Source organism: Lycium barbarum, chromosome 11 (assembly GCF_019175385.1).
Source record: "Lycium barbarum isolate Lr01 chromosome 11, ASM1917538v2, whole genome shotgun sequence".
NCBI classification, from domain to species: domain Eukaryota; kingdom Viridiplantae; phylum Streptophyta; class Magnoliopsida; order Solanales; family Solanaceae; genus Lycium; species Lycium barbarum.
Window position 1 is genome coordinate 16,143,407 of NC_083347.1, and position 27,874 is coordinate 16,171,280.

A 27,874-nucleotide genomic window follows, 5' to 3' on the forward strand; every position below is an offset into this window, starting at 1 on the left:
TGGCAAATAACACCCTATTGATCCTTACTGGATGCTTTTGTATTGGAGGGGATCCGTTCCCTGGAATAATATATATATGTGGGAATAAGGTATATTTATGAAATATGACGATATTTTTCAATTTACATAGCATAGCGATAGATTTCTAACCGAACATATATGAAAATTTTCTCTCAAACTTGTGTATGAAAACGGTGTGAAATGTGTATATTTTGTTCAAAACTTAAAAATTATGTTCAAAATTTTATGTATGAAAATTCTATGAAATATGTATATCTCGCACAAGACTTAAAATTTTTACTCAAACTTTTGTGTATGAAATATGTATATTTCGCTTAACACTTAGAATTCTCACTTTTTTTTCTTTATGAAAACCGTATAAAAAGGTATGAAATATGTATAGAATTGTGTAAATTTTGTATTATGTTAGTTTGTTGGAAATTTAAAACAACTATAATAACATTGTATACAACTTTCATACAAATTTAATACAACTACAACAAATATAAAAAACTTAATATATATACAATTTTCGTACAAACTAGGCATACAATTATCATATTTCTAATAACCCTAACTAATGCTGAAATAAGGAAAGTATCCTTAAGCTGACGCGTGAATATGCCTCCACTACTCTTCCTTAAAAAAAGGTCCACATACCAACTGTATAATCTAATTCCCAATCCGAATCAAAGTTGAAGTCCTATCACATGAGTAGTCTTCTCATATGTATACACATAGCCTTATGATTTAACTCTCAAATTTCCTTTCATCAAATCACAATGATGGATCGCTGTAAGAGAATCAAAATTGAAGGGGACGAACTTATTGACTGACTTATCGATCTTCCCATTAATGTCAAACACCAGATTCAGGAGAACTTGCCTATTGACGAAGCAGCAAGAATGAGTGTTTTGTCTAGACCATGGAGACACGTTTGGGCTTCAATCCCAAAGCTTGTATTTTCTCCTCAGTTTTGCACGAGCAAGCGAGCACGCACATTAATAAATATTATTAGTAGAATTCTATCGCAGCACGATGGAGCCATTAAGACATTCCTCCTGATTATTTCATCAATAAACCATACTCAGCACTATGTTATCAACCAATGGATGTTTTTGTTGTCAGGGAACGGTCTTATGGATCTCACCCTTCAGAATCTAAACAATTATCTTTAGAATTTGCCTTCCTACATGTTCGCTGTAGAATTAGAAAATTTGAACCTATCCAACTGCATTATCAGGCAGTCGTCCACCTTCAAGGGTTTCCACAAGCTCAAAAGGCTTTTACTGGTTAAAGTCGCCTTAGAATTAGATGACGTTGGAACTACCTCTTTCTTGTGGATGCCAAACCTTGAGAAGTTTCAAGTTAAGACGTGCATAGGTCTTGATCAGTTGAAAATATTCGCTCCAAAACTCTTGCATCTATCTGTCTATACCAATAACTCAAAGACTCTTATGTTGGATCACTTTATAGACTGTCGGAAGCTGAAAATAGTTGCACTTACAGCAAAAAAAACACCATGAAGACAAAGAGATGAACTTGACCTATCTACTCCACTGTTGGCCTGAAGTTATTCATCTTAATCTGGACAGTTACTACCTCAAGTGTTGTGTATGGGCTAATTGGAAACTTTTCTTATTTACATATTAATCTCTTAGATAATAACATTTCTATTGTAGTCCTTAGATTTCCTTTATATTATGTACCAAGGCTTTGTAAGAACCATATTGAATGAAAATCTGATTTTTTTAATCTTCATTTTCCTTTCTTCTTCTCTTTAGTTTCTCTTAGTTAAATCCTAATGGCGATTCCAACGTGGGAATCGTTACAATTGGTATCAGAGCCGATGATTCTCGGCCCCGATTCTCGGCCCCAATTCCGCAGGGATGCTCCACCACTTTTACTGTCATTCACTGCGAGTCTTAGCTACTGCATCTATTCACGAGGTTTATGTCCATGGTTCACCAATTCCACATGACGTTCAAACAAGGAATAGGGAGCAGCAAATTCCATCCGATTTGTATACACATGGAGAACTAAGTTCATACATGCCGGGTCACAATTATAAATTTACCACAAACGCAATTGTTGGTGGCCAGCTTATCAATAACACTCAACAACGAGAGAATCTGTATTCAACAACCACAAACTCGGTTACAGGGGACAAAATTATCAGTAGCTGTCAATATTGGGAGAATCTTTATCCAGGGTGGAAGTTTGATGTCACTACTGGTCAATGGTATTAGCTGGATACATACAATTCAGGGGTAAGTGCAGATTCTGTTTCTTCTGGTACTATTTCTAAAGAAACATTAGAGGTCCGTTACTGGCAGCAAATTAATCAAAAACCTATGGTAACTGATGCCAATGAGAATGAAGTAAATGAACAAGTTATTCATTATGAGGACCACCTCTTTGATAAATGTTCTCAAAGAACAGCAGATACTTTTCAAGAGTTTCCAAACCATGGAGGTGACTTAACAAATGGTGGCCGAGAGTGTCGAGTGCCTAATGAGACTAAAAAAATTGTCACTAATGAGATTCTGTTTGAGGAATCTGGAAGCCCCGAAGAAGATAAATTAGAAGATAACGGATATCAAGTGCTTGATCAAATTCTTCGGATGTATGGAATTAATGTGACGGATATGCAATGGGATGAAAGTGAAGGAGATGAGCCTATGGTGCTTGAAGATGGTATGGACGAGTTGGAGGAATCTTACCAACCTGTCGAGGATACTCATGAAATTAGTTATGCACGTGTGGATGCGTCAGAGAAACTTTATCAGCCTATCCTAATGGGGGTTCAACCCGGGGAAACTGGCCTCACAAAAGTCATTACCACAGGAGTGGAATCAGATATTGAAGTGGGAGACTCAAGCTATGTGGGCAAGGTGTTTGACAAGAGCTTCCCATGAAATGAAATCCAGTCACTTAACCTATTCATTTATAAGCAGTCGCTTCTCAGTTATCTTGGATACCAGGAGTGGTTAGTGCTGACTGCCATAAAAAATAAGCTTCAGACTCAAAGCGATCATGATCTGAGAGTAACTTTTGAACAATCGAGAAAGAAAGAAGTAACGCTTGTAATTAATGGAAACATCTGGTGGCTACAATGTGACTTCGGCTTGTATAATGGCAATTTGCTTGACACTGAGCCAATACGACAATAGTTAGTTCCTATCCTTTCCGACATGAGTTTATTGAATGCAAATTCGAACCAACGTATGCACAGCACCTTCGGAAGATGTTTCATGAAGCATGACGTGATCATTTTTGGTTGTCAACTTCAAAAGATTATGAGGAAGGGTATTTTTAAACCTGATATTTATTCACTTGCACTACATGAATCAAATGCTCTTGCTCATTTGCCAAATGACACAATCTTTAATATCAACATCGTTGCATCTACTAGAGATTCCATATTTTTTCAGAGAAATCCAAATTATATTTCATCAGTGAACTACACTGCTCAAGGTGGAAAGTTACAAGAGGTAGTGAAAATAGCTACAGAAATGCAGATGCAACCTAAAGTGGTATTAGTGGTGAAAAGTGAATCTAACATGGATGATGTTGAGATTGGATTAGATTATACAGTTGATGGAACCGGGCATGAAATTTGTGTGGAACTTTCAAATAGCAATGCTAAACTATCTTCATTAATGGAAGAAGATGTTGAGCTTGCATTAGATTATACAGTTGATGGATCAGGGCATGAAATTTGTGAGGAACTTTCAGATAGCCATGCTAACCTATCATCATTAATGGAAGAAGATGAAGAGAAGGATGAGGATGTAGGGTCATCGACTTGGTTTGGATTAGAACGTCCTCTCATGGCTTGCAATGACATTTCAAACACCACGTCTGTGGTTTGTTTTAGTAATTGCAACAACCAAGTGATTGTTAACGGTAGTGTATTTGCTAAAGCTCCATCATATGAGGTTACCTTAGTCTATATTCATGGCTATAGTTGGTTTGATACAGGACAAAGTTAAAAAATGCTCAGCTTTCGTGATCCCCATGTACTCCTAAGTAGTCATTAGTTTTTCTCATAAGCCTGTACTCCTAAGTAGTCATGAAAGAGACATATCTGATTAGTTTGCCCTGACCGATCTTTCAACCCAAAGCCATTTGGTTGTGATCCTTCAAGTATGTTGAGATAGCTCTCAATTTTTCATGTATAATCATAGTAATGTTGATATTAAATTTTACAGGGTATGCACAGAGTTATCAAGAGAGCATTATGAATATAAAAAACTACTTAAGTAATCACAAAGCTTTCATAAAGAAATTACAACTATCCTGCGCATTCTATTCACATTAACCTTTCCTCAAAATTACATCTGAAAAAGCATTCTCCTAAAAAAGTGGTCCAGCACCATAGTAACTGACCAAGCCATGGAACAATTTTTGGCATTAACAGTTACAAAAAAATTTCCAATCTCTTTGTTTCTACCTACAGTAATATGGAGTTCAAACAGATCTTAATTCTAAGAAAGCATACTCTCTGATCATTATGTGTTAATTTTGGATTGTGCACTGGTTCTGCTGAGGGCGCCTTCACATCATCCTCACGGCGGAAACTGCATTTGATATAATGAAATATGAAGTTTGTCAAGCACAATTCCATATACAGAAATAACAAAAGGGAAAAAAAAATACTTCCCAGCTAACAAGACCAACACATTTCCACTAAACGGTCAAATCCAGGAACCCTCATTCATATCCTAAAAGTTTATCCTAGCCAATCTATATAATAGACTCATTAGTACCACCTTAGTGAGTTGTGCAGTGTCATCGCCAGCACTAGTCGTTTTGAAGGTTATTGGGCCAAAAATGACAAATAAAAATTAATCACTAAAAAATAAAGGAAATAGAAAGTGCAAAAGCCAATCGGAGTTCTAAAGTACCTCAATGAATTTTGTGATGGAACCCAAAGTCAAGGACAAAGTCTTCAAACCGGGAAGAATCCAAACAAAACCATCTAAAATTTGTTGAGAAGTGACAGTAGATGAATCAATTCGCAATTCCATTGTCTTGAGATCATTGATTGTTGGAAGTAATGTCTCATTAAGCTCATCGGGAAAGATGATACCCTGACAACCATTAAAGAGTAACTCATAACGATTAAAAACCACACAAATTCTCTAGTTCAAGTTGAGGTTGAAATAATAGACAAACTTGTATATCATACGGTACAAAAGTGAGAATAAACTATTAATTTGCAAATAATGTAAGTGCAACAGCCAACATGGAAACCAAGTCATAGATACAACCAACAACGAGTAGCATATATGTCTTAAAAACCAAATACTTGAAACAAATAAAATTTAGAACAGAAACAGTTAGCTAACATTCAACCCTATATTCCTATTGCCCTTCTCAAGCCAAAAGGTTTATCATTTTTCATCCAATTAACCTATTCTTGAGCGAGCACTTTATTAGTGTATTTCTCAATATATAATATATAACAAGGATTCACGAATCAGGGATAGGCAAGAAGAAAAAGTAGTATGCCAAGCAATAAAGGAACATCATAAACAAATTGAGACTTTGACACTGATGTCAATGAGCTTTAGATATGGTTACCTGTTCATTTAGGCAAGTCAGCCTTACATACTTGGAATGAGCAAAAGACTCCAAAATATCTCTTAACCAAATGTACCAACGGTCATTGAGCATTTTGGGGTTTAAATGGACTCGAACAAATTCCAGCTCCCGTGAAGCTTCAATTCCAGGAATCAACGTGAGGCCACCCGTGTACTCAAAAGATTTTAACTTAGGAGCATCTATTCTTACCTTCTTTACTTCCTCATAAACCTCCAGCACAAAGCTTGTCAGATGCTGATGAGAAACTTGCATCTTACTGTAAACATATTGTTGTATCTCGAGTTTCTCAAGTAGAGGGAATTTGTTTATATAATGCATTAATGTCCCATCTAGTCATTAACATCATACAAAGTCAAATTCCTGACTGCTGTTGTGGAATTAATCTCTAATTCACACACAGACTTCAGTACTAGGTATTCAAGATTTTTGGACTCTCTTAGTATTTTACCACCACAACAAGATACACTCCAAATAATTTCAGGGTAGGATTTGAAACTACAATAGTAAGCAATTTTATAGGAATCACAATGCGTAATTCTTCAATTTGAGGGCACCGGGCAATGAGATCCTTGAAATCATCATCTTCAATACGCACATCAAATAGAAAGAGTGACCTTAGAGTAGGAAGCATAAAAGAACAATTTTTAATCTCACAATGCTTGATAGTTAACTTAACCAACCTCATAAATACAATGTTACGCAAGTCAAAATGCTCACTATAAGTCGTTTTTAAACTAAGTATAACATTTTAACCTAATTTTTCAAGGCAAAATAAATCCATTTTGGACCAGGGACTCAGCATAAGAATTCGCAACTGTCATTTGAAGGACGAGAGTGTCAACCTGTTCTTCACAATTGTTACATCTGTCCAAGGATTTTTGCAAGTAAGTTAAGAAGGCGTTTCTTTTCGCTTTGTCTCTATTGCTGTATTGTTGAAAGTTGGCCCCAAAATCAATTTCGTCCAAATAAATATTTGGGCTAGAAGCCCAAATGCTTTGCCATTTGTGGGATAAAACACTAATTCTGGCAGCATCTTTCACTGGAAGATAGCAGTGAATCTGACGGATAATTTCGATAGGCAAATTGGAAATTCTATCTTGTCTTCCTCTAAATTCATGGATTTTTGGGTCTTTTGGAGTTTTCCTCTTTCTCGGCATTTTTGGAAGAATGACAAATGATTTGGAACAAGTGAAAACAGTAGAGCTTCACTATGTAGAGCTACTACTCAGTACTCACTTCAACTTCGTTTTTTCTTTGTTTTTGTAAAAAAAAAGCAGCGGTATATAAATGGCGGTCGTCAAAAGACCAAAATGCTACCAGCTCATCTAGAGCTGTGGCTATAATAAATTATTTATCGCGTTCAAGGCACGATATTTTTTTCCTTTCTTTATTTTACCCTTAGTAGAATTTTACGGAGATAACATATAAATAGAGTAAACATTTAATGAAAAGAGGCTATAAGTCTATAACTTAGACATAGGTAAGAATAAAGTTAGTCAAATATACATCATATTTAATAATATTTTTTAAGGGACATGTATAAAATAAAAAGGCGACAATAATTTAAGACCAAAGGAGTACTTTTAAAAAAAATAAAATCTACATACTTGAAAATTATATAAAAAATAATATAAATCACAATATTAACCATTTAAAATATTTAAAAGATATATAAAAAAATTATAGTAAAAGAGTAAATTATTTAACTCTCAAATTCAAACAGTACCACGTAAATTAAAATAGATGGAGTATGTATCATTTATTGCATCATTTTTATCTTTACGGAGGAGGAAAAGACTTTATTAAGAAGAAACTGGACTTTTGTCCTGAAAATGGTAGACCATTTGATCAATATGGCGCAATAGCGATTTGCGAAACCTTTAAAAACTAAAACATAACATGATAAAAAAGAAAAACAACTTTATAGAAATACTATTATTAAATGCATAATGCATGATAACTTCTTAGTTCTTATCACTAAAATTATCAATATTTCTAACTATTTAGAAGAGCCGGTTGGGCTCCTTTTTCGTCGTTCGTAAAAAAAATTATGGACCCCATATATATTAAAAAATAACAACTAATATTAAAAAAAAAAAATTGGGCTCCATATTAAACACCAACCGGTATTAAAAAAAAAAAAAAAAAAAAAAGTAGAACCCACCACATCCAAACTCCCGGGAAAAAAAAGTGGACCTCATATTAATAAAATCAAGCAATATTAAAAAATAATGAATCCCATATTAAAAAAACAAACAATATTAAAAAAAAGTGCTTAGAAAATCAAACAATTAAATCAATAATGATTGATTCATTGCCACATGCGTATCAACCCATTAGTGGGAGCAAATGAAATTATTGTACAACAATATACTTAAAATACTTATATATTAAAATAAGATAGAATTTAATTACTTTTTCATTTTTTCCTTACTCTAATAAATGTGAAAAGAGATTAATGTCATAAAAGAAAAAATACTATTAAATGGAGATCAAATAATTTATAAGGTAAATTAGTGAAATTCTAATTCTAATTGACGTTTCCTTAAAAAATCGTGTAAAAAATAACATGACAAGTAAAATGAGTTAAACAAAAAATATTTATTAAAAATTAAAAAATAGAAGTTCTTCATGGACCCATATTAAACACCAACCAGTATTAAAAAAAAAAAAAAAAAAAAAAAAAAAAAAAGTAGAACCCACCACATCCAAACTCACGGGGAAAAAAAAGTGGACCCCATATTAACAAAATCAAGCAACATTAAAAAAAAAGTGAATCCCATGTTAAAAAAACAAACAATGTTAAAAAAAAAAATGCTTAGAAAATCAAACAATTAAATCAATAATGATGGATTCATTGCCACATGCGTATCAACCCATTAGTGGGAGCAAATGAAATTATTGTACAACAACATACTTAAAATACTTATATATTAAAATAACATAGAATTTAGTTACTTTTTCATTTTTCCCTTACTCTAATAAATGTGAAAATAGATTAATGTCATAAAAGAAAAAATAATATTAAATGGAGATCAAATAATTAATAGCCGGTGGGGCATAATCAGTTCATACGTCAAGCCTCCGTCACTCGTTGTGCGCCCAACGCTGGCCCGCAGGCGTGACGCCCTCCATAGAGTTGTCTAACTCGTATGGATACCTAGGACACTCTTCTGAGATACCTAAGCAGGCCCTTGAGTTCCGCCCTCAAGGTTGCTCACTTAGTGCGACTGGTTGGCAGCATGCATGGGGGAGGCTGACTGAGCTTTCAACACCTCTGCACCTCTTATATATGCTCTAAAGAAATAAACCCAAGTTCCTCCACTGGACATCCTTTTGCCAGAGAATCATAATGGGCCTTTCTCATTGATCCCAACTCCAAATGAGGTGTTGTCTATTCCTAATTCTTCCTCTTGACTTCCTTCACACTTTCATGAAGTTTCATCCTATTCCTACACTCATGGAACGAGTTATAGCCTTCGAAAGCTTCAACTAATTACGATAATGCCACTGCTTCTTGGCTAAGTCAAGCCTATAGGTAAACAATCTTCAAATGACCCTAAACTTGGTAAGAATATTCCTTAACATCCTAGGAAGGGTCCTCTCACCCTAAATCCCAAGGTTTCAACCATAGCTCGGAAACGCACGGGACTGACACTTAGGCTTACACGTGGCCGGTCATTCGCAGACTAGGCCCTTGGGCTTCTCCCATGTCCCTTGCTAAACTCCCTTGACACTCTTAGGATATGCAATGCAACATATCTAGATGTTTGTTGACTCCTGCATAGTCCCTTTGCCAGATGCTCCTTCCGAAGCGCATCGTCAGCTCACGTCGCCTGCGCAGCTAGCACTCGCTTGGCCCGCTCGGGGTGCGCAGAGTTATGGGCGCCAAGGCACAATGAAGGCAGCCCATGACAATATGCATATACTTCTGATTCTTGCACTTTATATATGCTCCAGTCATATATTCATTTTTTCTTGGTTATATATCATTGGGGAGGCATTTTGGGATGTTACTCTTACCCCCTGTGATTCAATTTAAGTGATTTGATTCTCGATACAGAATTGATACGTAGGAAAATAAAGATTTATTATCTTAAACATGTTATAATACTTTTGTTGTTGTTTTTGTGGTTGTTGTTGTTGTTATAAAAACTTGTAATCATATAAATATGACAACATACTTACTTCGTGAAGCATAATTTTTTTAATTGTAGATAAAATGAGAATTTAAAATTAAATTATTTTAAATATAAAAATATTAGTATTATTTATCTATGAACGCACTAATAACAAAAATACTACATAAAATGAAACATAAATTGTCTAAATAGGTTTGCATGCCTCAAACCTTAGGACCTGGTGGCCATGAGAATTACACTTTTTTCCGAATTTTTTTCTTCACTTTTTTAATTTTATGGTGTTTGACCATGCAAATTTCATATTCAACTTGAAGTTGTATTTGAAATTTGCAAAACAATCAAAACCTTGTTTTTTCCACTTTTTTCATTTTGGACCATTACTTTTATTTTTCTATTTTCAATTTTTACCCTAAAATTTTTTATGTTGCTCAATTTACCCTAAAAGTTCATCCAACTTTTTATACTGGTCAGAGACAACTTATGTTGCTTAGTTACTCTCTACTCTAACAACATTCAACATCAAGTGCTAAAAAGCCTCTAAAAGAAAATAAGCATGTGAGAATTTTGTAACATATTTAGAGATGGTATATTTTCTGTGTACATCAGTAACCCTCCCAGTTGGCAATTGCAGCCTTTTAATGGAAAGAGACCATCAGTTTTGAGCACTCCATAAGCTGATCTCGAGTATAGTTACTATATTTCTCGCACTGATTATGTTTATTAATTGCTTTGGGTGATTTTACTAGTTTTTAGAAATGAGAGGTATAAATCATATTTCATATTTTTTAGAAAAAATACATTTCAAGAACCAAACATTATTTTCAAAAACTAAAGCCAAAACCGACTCCAATTCCAACTTCAAAAATTTCAAAAAAGAGTGAATGTTTTTTTGGTCTCTATGGCCAAACGCCTACCTAGTAAGGATTATCCTGATAGCAGACTCGGCCTAGTTTCTCATAGGATAATACACGGCGAGGTTTGGTTGGGTTCTTATCAAAATCAAACCAAACTAGTACTAATTATATTGGTTTGGGTCGGTTCGATTTTGTCGATTTTTTTGGTGTTTTTTCTAGCAGTATACAGAGGATGTATATATAATGGAAGCGTACATGTGGAGGACAGCAGGCTCTGAAAATATCTTGTTTTTGGTAGAATCAATCTAGGAAAGAAGAAGAAATCCACAGCCACAAGAAAAAATAAAAAGGAAGAAAATGTAATAGAATAAGAAAAATTTGAAAAAAAAAAAAATACTTCCTCAATTTTAATTTATGTGACACTTTTCGATTTTCGAGATTCAAACTTCTCAATTTTATTCATAAATTTAGACATAGAATTTTTTAAACTTTTGAAATAAAATTCACATATTTAAAGCTACTGAAAATGTGTTATATGATACAATAATTAATAATTCAAAATATCTAAAAGGCATATAAAAAATTTACTGTTAAAAAGTAATTTATTCAAATCTCAAAATCCAAACACTTTTATATAAATTGAGACCGAGGGAGTGGGAGATATACGTGTGGCAGCTAGTGTACATCACAGTCTATAATGAATATATTGCCGACTTTCAAGAATTTGCCTGATCTGTTTTAGGTGACATTTATAAACATGTAGTTATACTCAACCATGTAGTTACATATTAATCCGAAACAAGTTTAAACTCTAGTTACATATTAATCCGAAACAAGTTTAAAACCATGATAGACTAGTTAAACTTATTTAGTTACATCATTGAATATTATGCGTGCTCATACCAGAGATATTATGGTGTCTGAACTTGAATGCATATGTAATTGTTATGATTTGACAAAAGATGTGATGAAATTAAAGACACATGAAGATCCTACAAATCTTACTCTTTATGGTCCTGTCATATTTTCTTGGATATCGTTGATGAGGCGAAATTTTTGTTATGTTTCACACAATTAGATTTACTTTTGTCTTTTTTTTTTTTTTTTAATTACATTGGAGTAGAGGAAGAGAAAACGGGAATGAGATTATAATGTGGGGATTCAAACCCTTACCAATAATATGAAAGTTCAGGTAGCCAACCAATTGAGTCAGTTGATTCAAATTTTATATTTTTAGGTCCATAAACTTTTTATTTATAAAATTGTTAGGCAAAAAATAAATGTTATACAATTAGTATTAGTCGTGAGATGCAAAATATTTTTTTCTGATGAAGCCATTTCTTTTAGATTGGAATGTTAACTCATAAGTAACTCATACTTCATGTGCTTCAATTTACGTTATGCGATTTGATTCTAGATAAAATCAATTAGAAATATTTTTTCAAAACATATATTAAACATGAAATAATATTTATGCGGTTATAAAAAAAATTAACTGATGATAAAATGTAGACTTAATATTAGATTATTTTTAAATATAAAAATATATACTTTTATTCGTTCTTGGACAGACTAATAGAAAACGTATAAAATAGAACAAAGTAATTCAGTGATCCACCAACTTGTGAGATAAAAAAAATTCACAACTAGTATTAGTTATGTGAGGCAAATAAGAAAATCTCACAACCAATTGTATGAGGCACAAAATCAAGTTTTTCTACGTTTCATGAGTTAAAAGTGAATGTGGTAATTTTTGAACTCAATAAAACTCACTTTTAATTATGACAAATATTTTCTTTATGCAGCGCAGACACATGCAAGGAAGGCATGAGATTGAATCCAAAAAGGAAAACCCAATCTATCAGAGAAGATCAAGGCACAACAATCCAAGAAGAATATGTCGAATCAAGTGAACAAGGAAGGAGAGCAAGAATATGCGAATATCAAGAAAATACTCCCTCTGTCCATTTTTACTTATATGCATATTAAAAATAGTTGTTCAATTTTATTCGTTTAGATTTTAAAGTCAAGAAATAATTACCATTTTGTTCTTATTTTATTCTTATTATTAATTATTTAAGGTTGAAAATTTTAAGAAATTGTTATTGTCTGCACAACTTTTAAATACTATTTAATCGATTTCAATCATTAGATGTCTTAGTAATAAATTGAGGTGATATAGTAAAATTATCATTCTATTTATAGCTCTTTAAAGGGTGTGCTAAGTAAAAATGAAACGGAGAGAGCAGCACAAAGAAGCTCAAAGATTTTATTTTATATACATAAAAAGGAAAGAATCGACTTGCACTTTCAGCAATCAATTAAGGAAGCGAGATTGACGAGAAGTTAGAAAGCAGCCACAATGCTCCTGCTCCGTGCTTATTGTTGGAAATGACCTAATCAAATAAAGTCCTTACAAGGATCAATTATGTTTTTGGAAATGACATGTCTACACAAAATGCGATTACAATTACGTTCAATCGGGTGTATCACTCATAGGAAAAAGATAGAGAAGGAAAAATCTCATTTAGTATCCTCCCATATTACCTGCCTTATTTGAACTAATGCAATAATGTTAAACATTCCTTCGAGCCCTATATAAGAGTTCTACATTTGTAGGCTGTAGCACAAACAAATTATACGAAAAGTGAAGAGTTGAAAAAAATGAAGAGTTACATTGTGTTTTCTTTCCTCTCGTTGGCAATATTTCTTACCTTGTTCAACCCTTTGCTAGGTATGAGTGTTTCTGTTGTTTTTTCCTAATACATATGCGAATATTTTATCTTTTTGCAAGTTAATCTTTGACGGCTTTCTTTTGTTGTTTCTAATTTTTTAAATCCTAATTAACGTGTATACTTCTCATGTTTTAATGTCAGGTGACATTCAGTTTTGTCCAGGAAGTTTCAAGGCTGCTGGGACATGCGATAACGTTAGTTGTGGCAATCTCTCTCTATTCCAATGGCCAGCTAGTAAGATGCCTCATAGTTGCAAATGTGATGCTGCTGGAGTTAATCAGAGCAATTGTAGATGTTTGATAGTTTGCTAAGAAAATTAAAGCAAATCAATGGCAGGCAATAACGATGCATATTGTATGATATATTGATGTGGATCCTTAATATGTCCTTACTCTAATTATCCATTTTTCAACGTCGAAAGTACGTACAAACTTCTTCTTGTACTATAGTGTTATGAACAATAGTCAATTAGTAGTTTAAAATCATAAATGTAACATACTCGGGTTCGCATTATACAATTCACAATGAAGAGAGCAATTTAACACCGAACACCGGAATTTGTATAAAGTATAAACAATAGTGTGATATTTGTCTTAACAATGAGAGTGAGGATAACACACAATAACAGTGAGCTTTTTGTTTGTTATAGAGCTTTAGGAAAAATCAACTCCCGGTCATCCTCCAAAGACTTATAACATAAAAATTCCTTTTATTTTTTTATTTTTTTATTTGTCATATAAAAATCAGCTAACTAAAAATTAAGTAACTAAAATATAAAACTTGTTCACTAAATACATATTCTGATAGAAGCATATTAACAAAAATGTTTTTACTGATAGAAATACTTTTTAAAATAAATTGATTTTGAAAGTCAGACTAAACAGGTGATAATATGCGGTAGCAATCTAAAAATCGAATACACAGAAGCTAAACAAAGAAATTACTGTCGAGGCTTATAGTTTAATGATATAGGTGTAGTCTTTCACATAATTAGTGTGGCCGTTCTCATTGTTCCCTTTCCTATTTTTTTTTCCCTTCAAAAAATACTCTTTTCTTGATTTAAAAAAAACATTTAATTTATGAATTGTTGATTTATTTAAAATAATAATTTGGACTTTGGAAAGAGGAAGTTACAAGTGGCATTAAACTTAATTAACGCTTTTAAGATCTGTTAGTCCGGTGTAGACTCGGGTTAGAAGCTGCCACGTTCAACACTTTCAGACTATGTTCAATACTCACTTGTTCCATAGCCATTAAGCAGATCATGTAACAGAAAATACAAAACTAATTAAGCAGATTATGTAAAAGAAATACAAAACTAAGTTTGTCAATATTTGATCATTTTGAGGGAATAATTGACGAAGATGAGGGGTTTCTCATATTTGAAAAGAGCTCTTCATATCCGCTCTTCTTATTCCAGGCTTTTGGTTGTCTCTAGTATCAGGTATTTTCTGTTTGATCCCTTAATGTTTGCAGATACTTACAATGTCTCTTTTTTCTCTTGTAGTTCTAAATTGTTAGAAAGATCACACTGTTCTATTTATTTAATTATGTTTTCAACGCGTCCTCTCACGTGTGATCCTATCTTCCATCAATTCTCGTTTACCCCCTACTTCATTTGCTCCGAAAGGGTCACCTTTGGGCTTATGGTTGGGCCCTTTTGTTCCAATTGTTCAGTCAAGAACTAGAATTCCTTGTCGGCTCACAGTAAAATACTAGTTTGACCGAGGGCTTCCAAACACATCGCAAGCTAAACCATGATGACAAATAACCAACCCGTGATGAATAGGGAAGGTATAATAATGTTTGAATGAACCATAATAATATCAACAAATGAAGTTCTCCCGTGCTTTCAAACATGCGAAGCTCCACATATTCTTGTGCAAACAAAGATGATTAATTCCGTAAAATATGAGATCGTTAAATGTCAATTCCCTAAATTGTACTTTTATGAGATGTAGTATGCATGTAATATTTCTTAGAGGCTGACCTTTAATTTTTTCTTATGCGATCTTACATTGGATTTTACTACTTATTTTTTTCTGCTGGTTGTTACAGTAGCGGGGGTCTCATGGTATATGCAGAAAATGTAGACAACAATGAAAAAGTTATTGAAAGGAGTCGATCAGATTCAAAGAAGAAGAAAATAGTGGTACTTGGAACAGGATGGGCTGGTACCAGCTTCCTAAAGGATATGGATATTTCTTCCTATGATGTCGAAGTGGTTTCTCCGCGAAATTACTTTGCATTTACTCCATTGTTACCTAGTGTCACTTGTGGAACTGTTGAGGCACGAAGCGTTGTAGAGCCAGTCAGGAATATCATAAAGAAGGTAAGATGAGCTCTCATAACAACTTGTTTCGGTGTTCAAAAAAAAAAAAAAAAAGACGTGGAGGCAACTTGACAGGAAAAACTTACTCACATCTGATGTTTGCCACATCTGATGTTTGCACTAAACAAATAAATGCATGACATGTATCTTTAACATATTGTTTTATCAGTTAATCATGGTTAATAATGTGTATTATCATATCGATTTATCACTTAATTATAGTAAATCCATGTAGTTTGGTGTAAATACGAGTATATAACTGGACACTTGATTGATACTACCTATGTATTTTGTTGAGTTTTTGTTTATTCGTACAGAGAAATGGAGAAATTCAATTTTGGGAAGCAGAATGTCTCAAGATTGATCCTGAAAACCATAAAGTCGTTTGCCATTCTCTTGTGGAAAATTTGGTTGGAGAGAATGATTTTTCGCTAGAATATGATTATTTGGTTGTAGCAGTAGGAGCTCAAGTGAATACTTTTAACACTCCAGGTGTCGTGGAACATTGTCACTTTCTGAAGGTAGACTTCTCTGCCTCTATGCTCTTTCCCTGATTAATTCAGATGGCGGATTCATAGCACATTTTCTCTACACAATACACAACTACATGTATTTTAAGACCTCATTAATTAGATAGTTTTGGACTCATTAGTCATATTGATGGTCTTTTTTAATTTATTAAAGTAAGATGGGCGATTTTGGCAACGGCAAAATGTTGCCACGTCAGCTAAGTGGCCGGAAATATCACCTGAATGTAGTTAGTGACTTTGTATGTGAAATGACAAAACAGAGTGACTTTTTGCACAATTTCTATTAGTTGAGTGACCTTCCGAGTAATCAAGTCTGCTAAATTTTGGATTTCTGAAAAGAGTGAATCATGTGTCATACAGGAAGTCGAAGATGCTCAGAAGATACGGAGAACGGTAATAGATTGTTTTGAAAAAGCTGTGCTCCCGGGCTTAAGTGAAGAAGAGCGAAGGACCAATCTCCATTTTGTTATAGTTGGAGGGGGTCCAACTGGAGTGGAATTTGCAGCTGAGCTACATGACTTTGTCCACGAGGATTTGGTAAAATTGTATCCTTCAGTCAAGGATTTAGTGAAGATTACAGTCATCCAGTCTGGAGATCATATCCTGAACACGTAATACTCATGAACTTTAGTGTCAATTTCGAAGACTAGATTCGAATATTGGACAACTTATTAGAGATCATAATGTATTGATTATGTGCAGGTTTGATGAAAGAATTAGCTGTTTTGCTGAACAAAAGTTTCAAAGAGATGGAATTGAGGTTTTGACAGGTTGCCGTGTTGTGAGTGTTTCTGAACATTCAGTTAACATGAAAGTAAAATCTACAGGAGAATATGTTGTTGTACCCCATGGTATGGTTGTGTGGTCAACTGGAGTTGGTACTCGCCCATTCGTGAGGGATTTCATGGAAGAAATTGGCCAGGTATGTTTGCACTATGATCCCCCTTATTTGTCTATTGTATTTTTAAGCACCAATGAAGCCCGTGCTGAGTTGTGGTAGCCTCAGGTGGGTTCTGTGCATTCAACTGAACTCATTGCTTTCAACTTGGACTATACATTCATATGCACAACAGATTAATATGTATACATATAATAAGAACACGCTCATTTTGAATCACTTATTCTAAATCTTGGGTCCGTATACATTGTTAGATTTTCTGAATGGCAGAAGTGCAAGTTAAGTTAATCATGACCATGTGATATTCACCCTTTTTCTTTGGCAGGGAAAGAGATGGGTTCTAGCAACTGATGAATGGTTGCGAGTAAAGGGTTGTCCCGATGTGTATGCTATTGGTGATTGTACAACCGTAGATCAACGTAAAATTATGGTATGCTAGTCTTGACCAAGTAGCTATTGCCTAAAGTATTTCAGGAACTCTTAATCTATTCCCCAACTCTGCTTTTTCTTCTTTCTTCGACTTTCATGATAAGCAAAGCATAGTCCCAAATTCCAATATAGTTTAGTCCCAAAAAATCTTAATTAGTAAAGTACACAGCCATCAAGCACCATAACAAAGAATTGTTCCTTACCTACTGATGCTTATGCCTTGTAGATATTGTTGGGTCCATCCCATAATTTGAGGAAGGAAACATCTCCCTTATTTTTAAGGAAGAAAATATTTCCCTTGTTTTGAGGAAGAAAACATATTCCTTGTTTTAAGGAAGAAAACATCTTCCTTGTATTTGATAAATTGTCAAGTGCTTGCTTGAGTCACAAATGACATCAATAGGTTCATTTCATCCCTATAAATAGGGAAACTTTCTATCATTTGTAGCATCACCAAGAGCAAGAGAGAAAAACAGTAAGGAAAACACTTGAGTGAGATATATGTATACAGTTTAGGATTGGTTTTTTGTAATAGTTGAGTGTGAGAGTTGCTCCTCCTATTGTAATTCTGTTCCGGTTATGAATAGAAGACTTTTCCAATCCTAACAAGTGGTATCAGAGCTTGGTTAATCTTCCAGGCCAATCTTTTAAAGTTTCGTAAAATTTTCAATCAAAAATTTTTTGTCCCAAAATTGTGCTCTGAGTATACCATTAGAAAGATCTCGTTCCGAGGATTCCGAATATATAATTTTCGAAATTTTTCGACCACCGGAAGGCCTCCAAAAGTCCAATCAAAGTTTTTCTGTCCACCATCGCCGCCGCCGCCGCTCCGCCACCAGCTCGCCGAAGAAGACGACAGGAGAAACCCGATCCGACCAACCCGTTTGACCAGAACCAGATCTGGTCAAAGTCCAATAGTCACATCATGCTTTTGTTGACTCTTTCAACCAGCCAGTGGTTAAACCGGCCCGGTTCGGTTTGAATTAGTGCAGCCCGGTTCACTCTGTTTTTGTTCGGTTTTCAGATTGGTCAGACCGGTTCCCTAGGTTTTCGACCATTCCGGATTCAACCGTGAGTCCCGTTTTGCCTGATTCTGCTTCCACAGTCCAGTACAAGCAGATTAGGTGCACTTTATCATGGAGAAATCATCATCGGATACCATGATTTCGCTAACATCTTCAAATTATAACATATGGAAACCTCGTATGGAGGACTTGTTAAATTTTAAGGATTTAGCCGAGCCGCTTGAAAATAAAGGTGCCAAACCCGACAAGAAGACAGACGAAGAATGGGCAAGAATGAATAGGAAAACGGTCGCACAAATTCGACAGTGGATTGACCATAGTGTATTCCATCATGTCGCGCAGGAAACGAGTGCTTACAAACTTTGGGAAAAGCTTGGGAGTATGTACCAAGCAAAAACGGCTCGAAATAAAACATTGTTGATGAGGCGATTGGTAAATCACAAGCTACGTAGCGGTACCTCTGTCACAGAACACACAAGTCAGTTCCAAGATCTCGTGAACCAGCTAAGTGCAGCCGAATGGGTTCTCAAAGATGAGGAGCAAGCAATCTTGCTCCTAAGTTCTCTACCTGATAGCTGGGAGACTCTTGTCATCACTCTCAGTAATTCCGCCCCCCAATGGTAAGGTGACCATGCAGATGGTCACGGACGCCTTAATAAACGAGGAATCGCGAAGAAAAGAAGCCGGGGTAGATCAATCATATGCCCTTGTTTCTGAAAATAGTGGACGCAACGGAGGTAGAAGCGGAGGAAGAGGAAGAGGCCGAGGCAAAGGTAGAGGTCGAGGTCAAAGTAAAGGAAGATCTCAAGTTCGAGGGAGATCACGAGAGCGGGGAAAGTCCGTCGATACCAACACTTGGTTCGAGGGCTATTGTAACTATTGTGGCAACTATGGCCACAAGAAGGTGGAGTGTCGAAAGCTTAAACGGGAGCAGCCTCAAACTAACCAGAGTTCGAGCAAGGAAGATGGTGAGACCATTGTTACGTCCCGTATTTTTATACATTGGGACAACCCGGATTAACTATGATAAATTAAGGCCAAGACTATTCCGGGAATTGAAGTCGGGATTTTTGACCATTTGATTTTATTTTGAGATATAAGTTGTATATGAAATTGTTGGTATTGAACACTTAGGAAAAATTGGGACCACAATTCATAAAATTGGAATTAAAAATGTTGTGCAAAAATGCCATGGTGGGCTGGTGGCCTTGTATATTGAATGGCCCCCACACATTGTGTGGCCAATTTTAATTGGTCCAACACATTGTGTGGGCCAAAGACAATAAGAGATAGTTTGTGGGACTTAAAAAAAAGATGACCTTAAGTCATCTTCTCTCATTGTACAACACTTAAAAAAAAATAGATCAAGAAGGTGAAAAACTCCACCATTCTCGGCCAAACCATAGAAAAATCCAACCCCATTTCAAGCCACTCCAAAAATAATTCCTTGGTGTAAACCCACTATATTGAGGTCCCTAAGTAGCGTGGAAGTATTGTTTGGGTCATCCAACTACTCATTTTGCCCATTTGCAAACCCTAGCCTATTTGGTGGATTGAAAAAAGAAAGGTGAGTTCTAATCTTGTTTTTGAGTTATAAATGTTGTATGCATATTGTAGTATGCTAAAATGGATAAAAATCATGAAATATGGAATGTTGGAAGTGGGTTGTGTGATGGGTGTGCTAGCCGTGTAGTGTGGGTGTGATTGTGTAAATGGGTGTTGTGATTGAATTGATGAATTAATTCTTGTATCATGATTAATTGTTGTAGAGTGGAGAAGAGAATACGAATCATTAATATATGTATATATGTGTGTAATGTAGCCGTGTATAGCCCCCAAATGTTTGACAAAGAATGAATTAGTATCGCTTAACGTTTTAATCGTCGTCGTTATGAATTCTAGTTGGAAATGAGCAATTAATAACTCAAGATTGATGTTGAGATTTTGTGGGCTGATTTGAGTCTTATTGTGCGTTTGATGTAAGTCGTATATTTGTGAAAATGACATCGATATATTGTGAATTGTGATACAAAACATGAATTGAAATTGAGGAATGTGAAAGGAGGGCTGTTCTCGGTTTTTGGGGGGCTGTTTTCGGCCACATTGGATTAAATTATCGGATTGTTGGAAAATTTTTGTGAATTGTTTAGAATGTCTTTGAATATTGTTGGTAAAGATTCGGGTTGATAATTGGATGTACGAGCGATATTGTGGCTTGAATGTAAGCCGTCGAGTTAGTTATTATGAATGTTGTTGAATGATGAAAAAGAGAGTATTAATGTAATATTGCCTTTCGAATTGATTATTGATGTTGCTAGGTTGGTTATTGTGGTTGTTGTTGTTAATTTTGAGCGAGATAAATTCTCGGGTTGGCCTATTTACAGGGGAAATGCTGCCGAATTTTCTGTAGAATTTAGAGTTAGTTTGGAATAAATAAATTGCTTAAGTGCCTATGGTTAATATTGGATATTCGTTGGCATATTTGTAGGCCTTGGGGAGCCCGAGGCGTAGATTGGGATTAACTTTAGATCGGCTAGCTTGGAGGGCGTTCGAGGTATGTAAAGCTCCCACCTTCCTTCTTTTGGCATGCCTTAGTTTGGATAGGCTAGATTACGAACCTTTAGGAAAATCCTATGATTCGAAATCCGAGCACGGTATGATCTATATATATTCCTTGGCACTCTCATGTATGATTTGATAAAAGTATGAACCATTACGTCTTTGAAATAATCGCCTTCCGAACTTTGTATAAAAAGGTTTCACTTTAAAGAATTTCGAAATTTTTGAATGTCATATCTTTCGCATAAAGGCTCGGATTGTTTTGATATTTTCGTATGAGTTTGCATGGCCTATGATGAGTATGATTTCTATAGGCGGGCCCGACTCGGATAAATACCCGTCCGTGGGTCCCGCGACGTTCTTTTATGTAATTCGGAGAACTTTTGAAAGAATTTGATATAACTATTACTTCGATTTGCAAGTATGATCATTTTACTTATGTTTGAGGTTATGATAATGATTTTATGCATATGACTACTCACGACTCTACTCGTGCATTCTGTTATTCCCTTCGCCGAGTCCCGGGCCGGTTCTGTTGTCGTGCGCACTTTGATATACTCCGGAGTTATGCTGTGCTTATGGTTCACCGAGCTACTCGCCAAAGAGGGTCGGGTTCCACTTATATATGATGTTATGGTGTGTATGGCGTTATGCTGGGTTATGATATGTGACGGGGATTCGGAGATTTGAAACCTTTCTGGTGTGATGCTGTGTTATGGCGCCATCGACGGGCGGGCGACCATATTCTTCTGTACCTTCTACATGACTTACATATTTTTAAAGTAAACATTTTGATACGATGGATTTGTACCTATTCTCTGTACTACTATTTCGTTTATGTCTCAGGTTTGCTTCTGTATATCCTGCTTTGCATACTCAGTACATATTTCGTACTGACCCCCTTTCTTCGGGGGCTGCGTTTCATGCCCGCAGGTACAGACGCACAGTTTGGTGATCCACCGGTTTAGGACACCCCCTTTTTGCTGTTGGAGTGCTCTTCTCCTTTCAGAGCATATCTTTTGGTATATATTTTTGTTCGCTATGTATGTATATATATTCGTTCAGGGGTACGGCGGGGCCCTGTCCCGCCATATGATTCGCTTGGTCTGTTAGAGGTCTGTAGACGTATTTGTGGGTGTGTGTGCCTACTTTTGTACAGATGTGTTCGTGTGACCCTATTCGTTATGGCAGCCTTGTCGGCGTGCACTTTGTATATGTTTTGGGCCGTTGCGCCATCCGTTAGCCTTGTCGGCTTTTGATACATCTGTTAGCCTTGTCGGCTTTTCATACATTTGATAGCCTTGCCGGCTTTTTGATATATATATCCGCATACGGTTGCGTTGAGATGTGTTTGAATTAGTTTGATATAGTTTGAGACGGCATATAGTATTTATGGCCGTATATGCTATTTGTGTGTGATTCGATTGAATAAGTATGTCAGGGTGCCCAACTAGGGCGCCAGTCACGGCCTACGGGGTTGGGTCGTGACAACCATGGTCACCATGTCACCAGACATTGCACTTGTTACATGCGGAGAGGAAGCATGCCTACACGTGGGCACAAATGATATTGAGTGGGTGATTGATACTGCTGCATCATTCCATGCCACTCCACACCGGGATTTGTTCAGTACTTATAAATCTGGAGACCACGGCGTTGTGAAGATGGGCAACACTAGTTTCTCGAGCATTGTTGGCATTGGTGATGTGCACATAAAAACCAGCAATGGAAGCTCACTTGTGTTAAAAGAGGTTCGTCATGTTCCGGATCTGAGATTTAATCTGATCTCAGGAGTAGCTCTGGATCGACAGGGGTATGGAAATCTGTTCAAGGATGGTACGTGGAAGCTGTCCAAATGCTCTATGGTTATTGCTAGAGGACATATTTGTGGTACTCTTTACAAAACCAATGTAAAGTTGTATCGACCGAGTCTCAATGCAGTTGAAGAAGAGACATCGCCAAACTTGTGGCATAGACGATTGGGCCACATGAGTCTGAAGGGATTGACGACTCTTGCAAAGAAAGAAGCCATCTCAATAGATAAAGACGTAACTTTGGATCCCTGTGATCACTGTTTATTCGGGAAACAACATAGAGTTTCTTTCAGTTCCACCAGAAAGAATCGTTCCGAGTTGCTGAGCCTTGTCCACTTTGACGTGTGTGGACCCATTGAAGAAGAATCTCTTGGTGGTAGCAAATACTTCGTGACATTCATCGACGACGCATCACGGAAGGTTTGGGCTTATTGTCTCAAATCGAAGGATCAAGTATTCGATCGTTTCAAGACATTCCATGCTATGGTAGAAAGGGAGACTGGAAAGAAGCTAAAATGCCTCCGATCCGACAATGGAGGCGAGTACACTTCCCGGGAGTTTTTGGCATATTGTGCTGAACATGGGATCAGACATGAGAAAACGGTGCCACGAACACCACAACATAACGGTGTAGCTGAAAGAATGAACCGCACTATTGTTGAGAAAGTCCGATGCATGCTTAGTATGGCTAAACTGCCAAAGCCATTCTGGGGCGAAGCTGTTCTGACAGCTTGTTATCTTATAAACAGGTCACCTTCAGTCCCATTGAACTTTGAAGTTCCAGAAAAGATATGGTCTGGGAAAGATATTTCATATTCTCACTTGAAAGTGTTCGGGTGCAAGGCATTTGTGCATGTATCCAAGGAGTTGAGGCAGAAGCTTGATCTCAGATCAACTCCGTGTATCTTTATCGGCTATGGAGATCAAGAGTTCGGATACAGGCTGTGGGATCCCGAAATGAAGAAAGTGATTCGAAGTAGAGACGTCGTGTTCCATGAAAACCAGTTTCATGAGTGTGCTCCAACAGTCAACAAGCAACGAAGTTATCATGCTCCAGATGATGTCCCTGAATCACCACACATTCCTCTCAACAACGAGGAACTTCATGATAATGTCCATGATGAACAAGAAAACATTGATCCGGCAGATGTTGATGATGATCAAAACGAAGAAATTCTTGAGCAGGGGGAGCCTTCACCCCAAGACGCAGCTGGAAATAATCAAGTTCGACGTTCTGCACGAGGGTTAATCCCTCAAAGGTCATACTTGCCAACAGAATGGATCCTTCTTACCAGCGAGGGGGAGCCAGAGAGCTTTCAAGAAGCTCAATCTCATCGTGAAAAATCCAATTGGCGACAAGCCATGGAGGAAGAAATGAATTCTTTACAAAAGAATCAAACATATGAGTTGGTGAAACTTCCTCCGGGAAAGAAGGCCTTGAAGAACAAATGGGTCTTCAAGCTCAAGAAAGATGCTAGCGGAAATATCGTGAAGTACAAGGCAAGGCTCGTAGTCAAAGGTTTCCAACAGAAGGAAGGAATCGACTTTGATGAGATTTTTTCGCCGGTTGTGAAGATGATGTCTATCCGAGTGGTTCTCGGATTGGTGGCAAGTATGGATCTTGAACTTGAGCAGATGGACGTGAAAACAGCTTTTCTGCATGGTGATTTGGAGGAAGAAATATACATGGAGCAGCCCGATGGTTTCCGAATCCCAAAGAAAGAGCATCTCGTTTGCAAGTTAAGGAAGAGTCTCTACGGTCTCAAACAAGCCCCAAGGCAATGGTACAAAAAGTTTGACTCATTCATGCTGAAACATCAATACAAAAGAACAACTGCAGATCATTGTGTGTACTTGAAGAAGTTCCCCGATGGAAAATTTATCATCCTTCTGCTCTATGTGGATGATATGCTGATAGTAGGCCAGGATGCAACTATGATCAACAACTTGAAGAAAGATTTGTCTAAGTTCTTTGATATGAAAGACTTAGGCCCTGCACAACATATCTTGGGCATGAAAATCATTCGTGATCGAAAGGTTGAGTGTGAGAGTTGCTCCTCCTATTGTAATTCTGTTCCGGTTATGAATGGAAGATTTTTCCAATCCTAACAGATATAAGACAAACCGAATACTCAATGAATTTGATTTTGCAATATTAGAAGTGGCCTGCAGGGCTAGTACTATTGCTTCTCAGGTTAAAATATTTGATATCTTAGCAACATTAGCAACAGAGACGGGACGTAAAGAAAAAAAACAGAGGATAAAACATACTATAGTTTATGAGGATTATTGTATCCTTTACTATCTTCTGCTAGCAGAACAGTTAACATTTACTAGATTCATAATATTGACATGCCTTTATATTTTTCACCTTCAATTTGCATTTTCGTGCGTCTTATGTGGTTCAGGAAGATATTTCAACCATTTTTGAAGCTGCGGATACGGATCGTTCTGGAACCTTAACTATTGAAGAATTCCAAGATGTTCTGGAAGACATAATCATCCGATATCCTCAAGTGGAATTGTACCTGAAGAGCAACCATTTGTTTGAAGTAACGGAGTTGTTCAAGGATTCAGAGGGAAATGAAAGAGAGGAAGTAGATATTGAAGGATTTAAGTTAGCCCTTTCTCATGTAGATTCCCAAATGAAGAGTCTACCAGCTACTGCTCAGGTATAAGTTCCCTCATGATTGTGTTCATTGATGCTATCCTAGTGTATTCCCTTGTATTCCCATAGTCAAAGGAAATGTACGTGAGGACTGTTCCTTTTTTCTTTTACTTCATTTTTTTGCTATTTCATTTTTTAAACAAAAATTTGCATGGTAGGTAGCTGCTCAACAAGGTTCATATCTTGCTGGTTGCTTTAACCGTTGGGAAAAATGCAACGCTAACCCTGAAGGCCCTCGCCTCTTTGGAAGTGCCGGGCGTCATGCATTTCGACCCTTCACGTATGGCTTCCTCTTCTTGAGTGAATTACTTTTCTTACTTCACTGTTGCATGTACGAGTGTACTGGAAAAACCTACAGCTAGTCAAGTTTTCCTATATAGACATGATTCTGTTATTTGTTTCTACACACTCTGTCACACATGAATTTGATGTGCATATGATCAGACTTTTCATTCACTGGCACTTAGTTTCACATGTAACAAAAATATTTCTTGAACTTAAGCTTCAAGGAGATTCTACCAGTAAACAGGCTCACCAGTTGTTACGATTGTTTCTGCCTCTCTTTTACCCCGTTTTTTGGGTAGAGAATCATTGAGCATTTGAGCTTTATGCTCTTAAGCTAATTCTTCAATTTAATAGGTTGCCGATGTAGGTAAATGACATTCAGGACTTATTGATAAGCTTATGTTCCCATTTAAGTCAATCCAAGTGTTGCATATTCATCTCCACTCGACATGTACTGCTGGTTATTCCCTTTGTTTCTTAATCCTTTTCCAATTGTTGTTTTGAACTTCGTAGCCAAGATATAAACTTCCTTGTTTCTTTCTTCTTCTACAAATTAAGCATCATTCTTTCGCGTTCAACTTTCATAAAAAAGAATTAATAGCACAAGTAGTGCTAGAGTTTCTCTTAGCTAGTTTGATTAACTTCCTTACACTAGCATGATTCAAGACTTATTGTTGGGGTGAATAGAGCATGTTAGCAGCTGATTCGGGCATATATATGTGCTTTGATTGAAACTATATCTAGTAGAAAAGTCCAAAGTAAAGAATAAATATCTGATACTCCCTCCGCTTTCAGTTTATGTCACTATTTCCTTATTAATCTGTTAAAAAAAGAATGTGTTATATTATATATCTAGAGACACTTGGCTTTAAACTTCTCATTTTACCTTAATTAGATGCTTCTATAGTCATACAAATGATATGACATGTTTAAGACTACACGCTGCAAAATTCTTACACCTACATGAATATTACGACTACAAAATTCAAAAGTCTACCTTTCTGCTAAATTCCATGTCAAGTGAAACTATGTCACGTATAAATTGAAATGTACGGAGTAGTGGCGGAGCCATATAGAGTCGAGGGCGTTCATCTGAACCCCCTCGGCGGAAAAAAAATACTGTTTTTAAAAGGTTAAAATTATTTTTTATGTATATATAGTAGATGTTAAACCCCCTTAGGTTTCTTTGTATGTTTACTTTTTTATATTTTGAATCCCCTCAACGAAAATTCTGGCCCCGCCACTGATACGGAGTACTAAGTTCACACACATCATCACAAAGAAATTGCGACTATGCAATGATTCTCCACACTTGCTTAAAATCTTAGATCCGTATCTGCTTAATTGGTCTACTCAATAAAGGTCCTAATTTCTCCTCTGTCTAATGTTCTTGACTTGTGAATATATCATATTTCAGGTATCGGCATTTAGGGCAATTTGCACCTTTAGGTGGGAGCAAAGCAGCAGCAGAACTTCCTGGAGACTGGGTTTCAATGGGTCGTAGCACACAGTGGCTCTGGTATTCTGTCTATGCAAGGTGATTGATTAGTGTATTTCACATCTAGCTACTTTGGTTCACTTAATTAATAATGTTTTTTTTACACGAGTCTAATTGTATAATATTTGCATTTCAGCAAGCAAGTTAGCTGGCGTACAAGGATTCTAGTGGTATGGGACTGGACAAGAAGATACATTTTCGGACGAGATTCAAGTCGAATATGATGGCTTTGAGACCCCATTTTAGACTGTCTTTTTGCAAGAATTTTCTATTAGCAAATTAATATGATGCAATAATTTTCTATTTGTATAAACTTTTACTGTAAATCGAATAGTAATTTATAATTTGTTTATACTCACATATATTACATAAGAATATATATTTCCTCGTTTGTCTTATTTATTGAACCGCACTTCTATTAGAACCTATAGGTTTTGTTTGATATATATTAACCCAACCTTTTGGATGGTTGATTTGGTTTATTTCATTTTATTT

At 36.1% G+C, this 27,874-nt stretch overlaps 2 protein-coding genes across 3 annotated transcripts; one reads left to right on the forward strand and one right to left on the reverse strand.

Annotated features, from left to right (window-relative positions):
* Positions 1 to 4,248: 4,248 nt before the first annotated feature.
* On the reverse strand, positions 4,249 to 6,917 carry LOC132619153 (FBD-associated F-box protein At5g22730-like). Of its 2 annotated transcripts, none has more exons than XM_060334109.1 (3): positions 6,453 to 6,917; positions 4,911 to 5,096; positions 4,249 to 4,583 (listed from the first exon to the last, which is right to left on the reverse strand). In XM_060334109.1, exons 1-3 carry the CDS (start codon positions 6,765 to 6,767, stop codon positions 4,572 to 4,574), a joined length of 513 nt encoding a protein of 170 aa, XP_060190092.1. In that variant the 5' UTR covers positions 6,768 to 6,917; the 3' UTR covers positions 4,249 to 4,571. The 2 variants fall into 2 exon arrangements, with proteins under 2 accessions (XP_060190092.1, XP_060190091.1); XM_060334108.1 differs by having other exon boundaries at positions 5,590 to 6,917.
* A 7,714-nt stretch (positions 6,918 to 14,631) lies between these two features.
* LOC132618059 (external alternative NAD(P)H-ubiquinone oxidoreductase B1, mitochondrial-like) lies at positions 14,632 to 27,777 on the forward strand. The gene is made up of 10 exons (XM_060333115.1): positions 14,632 to 14,785; positions 15,400 to 15,673; positions 15,991 to 16,194; positions 16,564 to 16,814; positions 16,906 to 17,125; positions 17,427 to 17,531; positions 25,337 to 25,600; positions 25,755 to 25,876; positions 27,299 to 27,418; positions 27,516 to 27,777. The coding sequence occupies exons 1-10, from the start codon at positions 14,706 to 14,708 to the stop codon at positions 27,601 to 27,603; spliced, it is 1,728 nt and encodes a 575-aa protein (XP_060189098.1). The 5' UTR covers positions 14,632 to 14,705; the 3' UTR covers positions 27,604 to 27,777.
* The last annotated feature ends 97 nt before the right edge of the window (positions 27,778 to 27,874 follow it).